Genomic DNA, 11,648 nt, shown 5'->3' with positions numbered 1-11,648 from the left:
TATATCTAGACATTGTATCAATGGCCGTGAAAGCCTCAAATCTAGTACGGAATAAATATTGAGAAAATTTAAAAATGGTATATAACTTATGATTATTTTGACCTGTACACGGCAATTGCTCAATCAGTTACTGGACACCCTATATATAACATATTATATATGACATATGTGTATATATAGATCGAGGATTTTAACATTTGTGGTGAAAGATCCTTATGGATAGGACTATATATTTCGTAGCAGAAGATACCGGATTGAAACATTGTAAAAGCCGGAGAACCGAGAAACCAGAAAAATAAAATACAACTAGAATGGCAACGTAAAAATGGTAAAAGACTATCATTTCACAAGTATGTTTTAATATAACACACAGTTGCGATCAGGGTAAAACTTTATATTCACACACACTTATACACACTCATCCATTTTGTACATTTTCCAATTATGCATTTTCCAATTGTGCTCCATGATATAGACCGCCGCCATATTTGATGATCATTTCCGACTTTCATTCCTCTCACCTTTGTGACTTCACTCTCCGCGAAATACGCTCCGTCCAGATATTCCTACGTCCATGGTTGAAAACAAATCCTTGCGCGGGCGCGAAGGAACTCTCCTACGTATCTCGTAACGGGATCTCACGCATGAGGAAGTTTCGCTCCCTCCCGTAAAGAAAATTGCGTACGAACTTATCGCCGCGTCATACTCGACTCGCTCTCGCGAGGATAGAACTCACGGAGTTTCGCTGTCATCAACAACTACCACGGCGACGGGATGAACTTGCCGAAGCGTGAACGCTCGCGAAGATACCACCGCGTGTTAGTGCCGGAGATGGCGAACTCGCGAACAGTTTAAGGGAGAAGATTCGCGGAAGCGGAGGTGCCGGGATCCCCGGGCTTAATTTCACTAACGGAGCTCTTCGATTAATTTAGAGCCGCTCTGGCCTTAAACATAAAATGAATGCCGGCTTGCTAATGGCGGAGTAGCTTATCGTCCCGACACAGTTCATATTCATTGTTGACCTCGTCGGAATTTATGTCTAATATTTCATATTCCAGTTTATCAGATCGGGGATACAATCAGCGTTTCCCCATTCGGAGAAAAATAACACATGGTAATGGCGATTATACGAATTATTTACGTAGGATTATTATGCGCGTATGATTTAATAAACTATTTCGTAACTATTGCGAAAGAGCGGAATGGTTGAGGAGAATTCGAGAGAACTGTGCGGAGAAAGTTTTACAATAAGGATTACTATAGGATCTTGTAATCGAGGAACAAATCAACATTTTACAGTAATTCACTATCTTTTCATTTTATATATTTGCCACTTATGTTGTAGAAATTAAAATTGCTCTTCATGAAAGCAACTGTTTATTTTATTTGAACGAAAGAATTTAGATTTAAGTGAATTCAGTAGCCACCGAATAAATATTTTTCCTTTGAATGCACGTATGTACACATATTGATTCTACACACAAGACTGCGGCTGTCGTCTATATAGTTATTACCGCCATTTTTCTCTGAGCGCGATATTTCCCAGAATGCACCTGGGTCTCTCATAGAATTTATTCGTCCTGGCCCTACACGTATCCGTCGTCAAGTACCCAAGTATCCTCAAGTATCCGAGAACGTTCGCACTTCTTCTTTCGTTTCCTCGTGTTTTCTCACAGTTAGTCTCGCCGGTCACGCTTTCCATGTCGCTACGATTGTCTACGACCAGGTAAGACCCCAGCGCGTGTTTTCTTGCGGTGCCGCTTCCGCGAGACGGGCGGTATTTATCCACGCTTCGTGGAGTCGGGCGCAATTTCGTCGTTTTGTCATAAAGCGGGAACGCACTTCGCATTCGTATCGCTCGATATTACCCGAGCGGCTCGCGCAAAGAACAAAATTGTTCTCGCACGACGAACGGCACAATTGAGATCACCACGGCGACTCTAACAAGAAGCGCGATATCTCGCGTGTGTGTCGAAGCTGAAGCGACCAGATGTCCCACATTGAGAAGAAAATTATCTTAAAATCAACAAATATTTCTTTGATGGGTGCCATTAACATATTTACTTAGATCTAAATTTTCTTTATTTAAATCAAATATTGTTTGTCTGATTTAAGTAAACAATATTTGGTTTAAATAAAGAGAATTTAAATTTAAATAAATATGATAGATTTAAATAAATAAAGAGAATTTAGATTTAAATAAATATATTAATGGCACTTATAAAAAAAATATTTGTTGATTTTAAGGTAAATTTTCCCTCAGTGTATCTTTGCTGAGACAGATCTAATTTTCCATCCTGTGCCCCGGCTTTTTTCGAATGCTGTCTGGACCGCCGATTTGTGACTCGGTTTATCCCGTTTTAGAGAAATTCTTTTCAACAAAAAAAGAACTCTCTCTCAAAAAAATGCATAGCTCTGACAGATGCAGTAGTTCTGCTTTTTCTTCTTAATTTTAAGTAGAGATAACAACAGTTTTTATTTTTACTTTATGCAGGTCTCCATTGTTGTTAAATTTCTTTTCACATATGTCTATTTATATTTTTATATAAATAATTTTCAATGATTTCTCCTCTCCCTTCTTGCTCTTCCGGGAAATCTGGTTACCTTATCAAAACTCAATGAGACCCTTTCCGACACGTTATTCATATTCGCGTTTAAGAGTTCCTTTACCTTCCTCATCAAGAATTGACGAGAAAGACAAGGTCTAAAGTATCGAAATGTCGGACATTGTATAATCCCACTTAAAATCGTCGTATTCTATCGAGCCGTTCCGACAGGCGGAAAAAAAGTTTTGTCGAAAAACGTAAAAAAATAAAAAAAAAAAGGAAAATTGGGAGCGTAAATTCAAGTTAGAGAATATTTCGGAGCGCGAAAAATGACCGGCTCGCTATTTTTATTATACCCGCGACGCTCGCTGGTTACGGCAGAAACTGTCACACGCGGTCGCCAGGGCGACGATTCTCTCCGGGATATTCGTGTCTCCGTCTGAGATATATACGTGAGCGCGAACCGTGAATTTCTCGAGCGGCCTGAAACTTTGATGCCGCGAGCGTTACTTGAAAAATTTAAGTCCCTCTCCCGCAGGCTGCATCGATCGGGGGAAATAACCGATTCCGCAGCCGCTCAATATTTAATCGCCGAAAATTGTCCGCGCTTCCGAACGAGCCACCTCGATACTTCACGCGTGCATTTTTCATCTCACGTGCCGTTCGTGCGACGAGTGTGAAGAGCCTCAGACGAGAAAATAAATACTCTCAGTACTCGGCGACCAATTCCTCCTGCTCCTCCTCTCCCGCGATCCCCTGCGAGAGTCAATGTACACACCGACGGCGAGCGAAGAGCGACGATTAACGCGAGACAATGTCGAAGGAGATTCGCGCGATATTCGAGCGATCTCGCGATTCCGCGACGGCTCGGGAGAACGCGGAAACTCGTAGAATTCGCAACGCGCGCGCACATTCAACCCACGCAATAATCTGATAGAGTCGCATTAGCCTGAATTCCGACAATCCAGTTAGCTACCTTACCACTACCACTATTCGCCCCTGATCCAGCCTCGTCCCGAATTCGAAGCAATTGATACGAACTGGCACGCTCGCGATCGTCAAGTGTAACCCATCGCCGAATGGCTTTCCTAAGACGATCTCGCGCGGCGAAGTCGTAAAGGTCGCCAGGGTGACTTGTAAACTCGTTCTCGCGATCGCGGTTAGGGTCGTTTATTGGCGATATCGGTGCAGTTAGTGTAATTGACACGTCGCTTGCTCGACGTTACCCCGGAAGAATTGCGACTCGTATTTTTTTCGACCCTGGACGTATGTCGAATGTTAAATATGCCTTTCCGCTTGTCAAGCGGAAACGACGTTCCGTACGTGACGTTCATGTGAGAAAAAACACAACTTGGAATCAAACAGTCACGTGTGTCTTGTGTGCATTCGGAATAAGGTATTAGATATAATTCATATGTATTCTACACGAACTCGAACGATGTCGATAACAGAGAGACAATCGTCACTAACATAATCTCACTAGTCTTTTCGTATTTCTTGTACATACAGAATTTACGTAAATGTATGTTGCTTTGTTTTTACTACATTCTGCGGAAAACCTAACCACGCACATGTGTAGAAATCTTTCTGCAAACTTTCTTTACGTAAAATTTACAGAAAATGTCGGTATTATGTCGGGAAAATTTTCAGTTTCAGCATTCCTTTCACCTTCTAACCGTGCTCTGGGTTTTTTTGACCCACAGCAGTTTCAAAGTTTACACAGATTTTGTGATATTCTAAATACAAATGTGATACTTCGCGACTTTTGGAATTATTTTAGAAAAAGTCAATACATATTGTACTAAATTATTATATAATGCTATATAATGCTAAAATAAAAGATATAAAATATATATATGTCAATTAAATAGTAAAGTTAATTAAGTATGGTTTCTCACCATTGGGTCTATTTAGACCCTGAATGGTCAAAGTATGCCCGAAACGAACACGGTTAGAAGGTTAAATACATTAAAAATATGTAGTATTTTATAGATATATATTTAGGATATGTTTAATAGAAGATGAGATTGGAAAACTTCCTACCTCAGGAAGAGTGATTCGAGCGCGAGAGCGGAACAAAAGGCGGGATCGACCAGTCGCTTCGACGCTGGTTATCGCAATTTAGGCGATTCGGCTTAGCGACGCGTAATTCCACCAATTAGCCGTAATTTGGACGAAACATCGCAAAGGCATCGCGTGACACGACGATAATAGCCGTTACGACGGGATGCTGCGTGGACGACGTCCCTCGCCCAGATAATTTTCTCGGGAAGCGTTTTAGCGGCTTCAGTCTCCGGCTCTTTGAAAAGGTATCAACGGAATTGCCGGGCGCGTCGTCGTGCGCGCACGAAGGGATAATTGCATGCACGCCGTACGGATCGCGAGATATTACGATCGTGAGTCCTAGAAAAAAAAAAAGAAAAGAGAAATAAAAACGCGAGACGAGAGTGGCGATGCTCACGCGATAGCGTTTGCCGCTACTACCGAGTACGTAGCCTACATACTTTGCTCGCGAACGCGTGACGACTGGAGCGAGATGGGATCGAGCCCGATAAAAGTACCCGTGAATCTCGGTCGGGCCGCCGATTCGACCGCGCATCGTTTTACCGGGAGACTGAGGAGTAATACTCCTAAAAATCGCCGGATGCATTTCGCGTACGCGCCAGGAATACGATACGACGAGATCGCGTTACGAACGATACCGATATCGTTCGGGGAACATATTGAAATATTTCACGCCACCGAAATGTAATCGAATCTTTATCGGAATATATAATTCCGAATCTCCCGCGCGCGTAAAGTACTCCGCGTTGAGCGAAAAAAAGAGTGACAGAGCTAACTGAAATTGTAGTTATTTTTTAACATGATACACTTTCCGATAGGAGAGCCCGGGACTAGTTGGTTACCGAGATAAGTTGACAAAATTGATTATTTCTGCTTGATTCTTTAACAGATCTCAGAATCAAGGAGTTTCAAACAGCCACCTTTAATAACATGTTTAAAAATCTTGCTTGCTTAATTCTGTAATTTGTTAGAAAATAGCAGGAATAATCGATTTTGTTAGCTTATCCTGGTTTTCAACTTTCCAACTTTCCTACACTACTGATTTTTGGCCAGCATACTTTAGTTTCAGCACGAAAATGATAGTAGAGTGATATGCATAGAAGGTTATTATCGCTAATTTTATGGTAGAACTTAATAAAAAAGTAATTTTCTCGGCCATAAGTTATAATAATTATTTCTCTTATTCCTCTATATATATAAATATCAAACATTCTTTTCTTAGCGATATTACGTGGTATTTCTGCACGTTACACCATATAAAGAAAAAGGCATGAGTTGAAGCAAATCGAGTTAAACGAATTCAATTTCGGAGTTGTATGTGACGAAAACAACCGTCCCAATTCTTTTAGCAAAATTTAACTCTTTTTTTTTCTTTTGTTTAAATTGCCTGTTTGTGTAAAAAAGAAAACTCAACATTTTATTCAGTTAAAAGCTAACCTGATATTATTGGATTAAATTTTTGTGGAATTAAATTCCCACGTCACAGTGAAAAAAAAAAGGTCGAACTGGTTAAAATTATAACTATTTTTAGTCTCAAATATATGTTTTGATTATTCTAACGGTAAAAAAAAAAACGGTAATATATATATATGAAAAAAAATAGTTTCCTTAACCACAATTTATAGTAATTATTTCTCCGTGTAATAGTCAGAAAAATACCAAACATTTGGCTCTCAGTGCAAATCGCCAATCTGACTCGATTTTTCCTCAGTTTGGCTCGATCGCAATTTACGTGTGTAAATTTGCGCAATGCTGAAAGACTTCTGTCCGAATTCTTTTCTTCAATGTACGCGCGTCTTGACCTTCCACTTTGTGTTACAGAACACGACTGCCGCTCCCAGGCGTTTCGGCACACACAGACAATGTAAATATTTATTCGCAAGAGACTGAAGAGAGCCTTTCTCGTCTATATAGATGAACTCACCGAGCATTTTGATACCTTGGACCGGACTCAGAGGGTAGAAGTCTCCGTGAAGCGGGCAGTGGAAGCCCACCCTACGCTCTCTCCGCCTGGCCCTTCTCGTTAACATGCAGAGCAGCACGCCAAGGGCGAGCATAAGGGCGCCCACGACTATGCAGATCGGCCCTAGAATACGGGAGTTGCCGGTAAAGGCGATTCGCGCAGCATACGAGTTCTTGTCCTCGTCCTCGCCCGGGCCTCGGTACGAAGCAGCTGTAACAGAGAGAAACGAGCGGGTCAGTCGTTAACAGGGGGAAATCGACGACCACCATCACCCGTTATTCTCCGCATCTTTTTAACCGTTTGCGTGTCAAGGATCGCGCGCGCTCCTTGATCAGAAAGTTTGCCCCGATCTTCCTCAGTCAATTTTCACTTTGTCGCGTTCAGTTGGAAGCAAATAATTCGTCAACCAAATGATTTGTTGTTATTGCTGAATATCGCAAAACAACACTCTGTTCTCATGTAAATTCACGAGAGTCACTGAGCGACAGTCCCACATCGTTGGGACGCGTCTCGGACTCGATTTTTACGGAAGTCAAGCTCCGTGAAGCTCGTGGTGAGAAAAGCTTTACGCTCCATTCACGCGTGTTCCGCGCAATAGCACAAAATCGCCCCGCACTCGGCGAGAGACTTTGTAATCGCATTGCTTCGACAGGCTTCGAGCAGGTTTCGAGGTATCAACTCCGACTGTAATGCTGACGTAGTGCTAACACGACGAAACTTTCGCGATGGAAAATTTTACGTTCTCTCTCGAAGGGAGAAAATGCCGGTGCGTAGGACGTGTAACGACATTTATTTTTCCTCTTTTTCCTTCTCTCTCTCTTTCTCATTCTCTCGCTTATCTTCCCGGGAACTAACGAGACGGGGGAAAGTCGCAGCCTCGCGGTATAGTTAAAGAGAAAACGCGGCTCCGTAAACGAGTCGCGGAAATTACGGCACGTAAATACACTCGGGCCTCCGCGGCGGAGTTCGCCTTCGAGCATATTTTAATCGATAACGCCGGCGAAACGCTCCGTAATGTCGGCATGCGCAGATTCGGCGAGCCTCCTCTCGCAGTCTCTCTCCTCTCTCTGCCGTGAACAGCATCGATGAGCCGCGTAAACAGCATGAAATATGTCCCCTCTCCAAAAAAAGAAAAATGATGAATTTCAAGGTAACGTGAACACGAACCAACATGTCGATTCCCGCGAGATTTCCACGTGACCAACAGCTCCGCGTGACTTCGATCCGTTCACAGTCCGTGCAATCAACCACGAAACTCTCCGTCATTCGGCGTCGACTTCGTAAACAGCGGGGATCATCCTTGGATGCGATAAGCGGCCGTAACAAAGACATTAACGCGACTCAAGTGAGCGACGAAGAGACCGGGGCGAATATCTGGAGTATCTCGGAGGAAGGGAGGGACGAGGGAGCGGGATTAGAAACAACGAAAGGGAAATGGGCTACAGGAACCGGTCTTGGCGCGGCAGACGGCAGAAAAGCGTGACGGGAAGCAGCGGAGGAGAGGGAGCAGAAAGGGAGGAAGGGAACCGATCGAGCGACCGGTTTTTTGATAAATCGGTTGGTAACAACACCCGGCACCCCGCATGAAGAAGCGTGGCCCGACGTGAAGTGACGGCGTTGCGAAGGGCCAGCTGTTGCTCTCGGCGAACAACCCGCGCGCCTTCTCCTTTTTCTTCCTTCTGCTCTCTCTCTCTCTCTCTCCTCTCTCTCTCTCTCTCTCTCTCGCTCTCGCTCGCCTCCGTCTGTCCTCCTGCCTCGCAGATACGAAAGCTGTATCTATGGTGCTATCTCCGCGGGGTCAATGCCCACGACAAACGAACTCCATAGCGGCTCTCAAATTAATTCAACGGGAAAGGCGGGAAGTGGCCTCGCATGCGCGGTCGCTCGCGCCTTCGGAGGAGAGGTCTCCGGAGGTCCCTTGCGCGGATATATAAATCCGCGCCTCGGAGGAGTCTGTATTATTATCGGATATTATGGTGGAGGGGACTGAATGATCTAACGTGCACGAGAATTTTATGGAAAAAATCACTAGAGAATTTCGTAGCCGAGAAATAAATCAATATTCTGCTGCAATTGACTATTCTTTTATCTCATAGCTAGTACAGACTAGATAAAATTTCCCAGCTCGTTGCTAACTCGTTTTGGCCGACTATTCACTAAAATATAGAATTGGGTTTATGATTTAGCCGTTCTCTAGCCATTACATATCAAGTAGAATAGGTGACGTTCTATCTATTCTATAAATATATAATCTAGCTACTATATCGTCATACTAGCATTTTAAAATCAAATAGCAAATTAAAATGATGGTAAGAGAAAAAAAATCTAAGAAATAAAAACGTTTACACTAAATAAAAAAATATTTTTGCATTAAGAAAAATATTTTCCAAATAAGAAAGTACGCATTTTACTAAAATCTTAATTTTTCATGAAAACAAGTGTTTATCTTATTTAAATATATATAAGAGAATTTAGATTTAAATAAATATATTATTAGCACACCCACCGAATAAATATTTTTTATTTTCCAAATATTTTTTCCTCTGTGTGCAGAAACATGATAAAATTGGAAAGGATATAATTACGTGAAGAAGAAAATACTCTAATATTCTCTCTGCACATATAATAAACAAGTTTGCAAAATTATTAAATAACGTAGCGTAAAGTGATAATAATAAATATAATTGGCGGTAATTTTAATAATAACGTAAACTAACATAAAAGTAATATGATACATAATTAATATTGATTCGTTTGCATTCAGATGAGAGATTCCGCAAAAGATTTTGTGAGGCCTCTTCACAAAAACAGAACTGATATCAATACTCGACCATAATGGAAGTGGAACAAGCTGTATTCAGCCGCAACGTAATTGATTATCAACAACAAGATAATCAACATAATTTGCGGTTCGAACGCGATGACGCTTTCGCGTGTGCGGAATTTTCGCGCAACTCTAATGCCACTGCGCTTCGGTTCGACGAATACGGCTTCCTTTCCTGTGTAATTAATCCGCTTATAGGATGTCAGCGGAGGCTTCAGTCTGATTAGTGCGCGAGGAATGCTGGGTTGAGAGTTATCCGTTCGTTACGTCGGCTATTGACAATTCGTGTTCGATACAAGTCGCGTTTCATTTCGAGGAATATTGCAAATAACCGAGTAAAATATCGCGCATGTCATCATTATACTGTCACTGTGAATTGAGAACTACTCATGTCGCCTCAACCAAAACGTAACATCTGGTTGAATTGAATAATAATAATAATAATAGGCAAGAACGATTAATCGCGACGAGACAGAACGGAAGAGGTGCACTTTCTCGTTGAGCGCTAATGAATCATTACCAGGTCTCCCTCGTCTCGATATAAATATCGATTCCCCTTTCTAAACGGCCCACATATGATTATCGAGCGTATGCTTTCTCTGAAATGGAAAGCTTCAAAATTGCACCGATCTGCGAACTAACACAGTTACTCCACTTGTATGCGAATACGAACACTCTCGTCGAGTGAATGAATGAACGGGCGGTCGAGATTTTCACGAATTATCGACGACGTCAAGAGAAAACTTCGATACGTTGTGCAGCATTCTCCAGAATCCAAGATTCGCGATGATTTTCTCGAGAGAAGGTGAGCGCACCTTGCTGATAATCCTCGTTCAACAAAGTTGAAGCCACTCTCCGATCCATCTCCGCACGAATTTCGCGGGTCCGATCGCGAGATGCAAATGCGAATGCAAACGACGCATAACGAGATAACGCATGCGGAGAGAAAAAAAGGATATTAGGGCAGGACCCGTGAATATGCACGAGACCAGTCCGCCCAACTGACGTGACCATCCTACGTGACTGCGTTCCCGTAACGTGACAATTTATACGAGCGCGCGTCTAATTATAAAAATTATGCGCCACGCGATTAAAGTCCCCTGCGACGGGAAGCCGCGCGCGCACAAAACAGGAAAACGCTCGCGAGAGAAAAACAAGCCGTATTCATCGTATTTCGAGAGCACATTCTCCGACGAGCCCGTAACGTTTCCATTGCATTTTTTACGCGAGCGGATGCGTCGGTTCGTTCGGCGCTAAGTTTTATTTATTTAATAGGAAGAACGTATGTGTGTCTGCAAAACGTGAGACGAGAAACGCGTTTGACGTCGAATGCGCGCCATGAAACGAGCGAGAGAAATATTTAACGGGGTCTGTTACGTATGTACTTACGGAGCCGTCATGCGGCGTTTTATGAAGAAATATAATAGCGTCTCGGAGACATCGCTTTTATACGCGAAGTGTACTTTTGAAGTGTAATGTTTAAGTGGTGGATTTGAAGATGAGTATACTGGGTGGCATACAATAGCTTCATAATGAATCAAGTTTATGAGTGCATTTGTCTACGTTCTTTTCAGCATAATTTTTCCGAATAATCTTATGTGATAACGAGAAACAGCTATTTAATATGTGAATAAAAATAAAAAAATAATATATGTATCACGATGGAAATCTTAAATGTGCAAAATTTTCCCGCTTCTACGTGTAAGTTATCCTAAAAGAGATCGTAAAAAGGGGTAAGGTACGAACCAGTGAGCACTGCGCCAACCAGCATAAAGAGAAATCCAAACGCCGGAAGAGCGATCTGACAGTTCGCGGCTATCACTACGCCGGCCACCATCAGGCCGCCCTCGATCTTCTCCACCCTCAACCGCGATATAGGGGTCGGACATTTCAGTTTCGAGCCCAGACCGCTGCCCAATATTCCTTCTTCGGCCGCCATGCTGCCAGTCCTGCAACAATCAGAGAAAGACTAATGACCCAACTGTAATAAAAGCTTCCCGGGAAAATTGTGCGAACGAGCGATTGCCCGCTAAATGGGGTGGCTTAAAGTCACGCTTTTCGTTGACTTTTAAATGAGAAGAAGAAATACGGGTTATTTCGCGAATAAATCGCGCGATCGTGCGGGCAATGATAATAATCAAAAAAAAGAAAAGAAAAGAATTACTTAATACGCGATTCTCTCATAAATAACGACAGAAAAATTAATGAAATCTCTCGCGACATTCTAAACGAGTTTTGCAAAAGAAGAACA

The 11,648-nt window shown here is 42.4% G+C and overlaps 1 protein-coding gene across 6 annotated transcripts in view; it reads right to left on the bottom strand.

Annotated features, from left to right (window-relative positions):
- Window positions 1-11,648, bottom strand: part of LOC116843039 — a 73,490-nt gene that overhangs the window by 21,349 nt on the left and 40,493 nt on the right. For all 6 annotated transcript variants that reach the window (XM_032813045.1, XM_032813082.1, XM_032813065.1 and 3 more), the window contains 2 exons: window positions 11,144-11,346; window positions 6,535-6,783 (listed from right to left, as the gene is read on the bottom strand). In XM_032813045.1, coding sequence (XP_032668936.1) covers window positions 6,535-6,783; window positions 11,144-11,346 — 452 coding nt within the window. The remainder of the gene's footprint in view (window positions 1-6,534; window positions 6,784-11,143; window positions 11,347-11,648) is intronic.

The sequence above is a fragment of the Odontomachus brunneus genome, unplaced genomic scaffold (assembly GCF_010583005.1).
Source record: "Odontomachus brunneus isolate Ranch 3 - 2012 unplaced genomic scaffold, Obru_v1 Obru_scaffold_002, whole genome shotgun sequence".
Classification (NCBI taxonomy): Eukaryota; Metazoa; Arthropoda; class Insecta; order Hymenoptera; family Formicidae; genus Odontomachus; species Odontomachus brunneus.
This window is presented reverse-complemented; position numbering and strand designations above follow the sequence as displayed.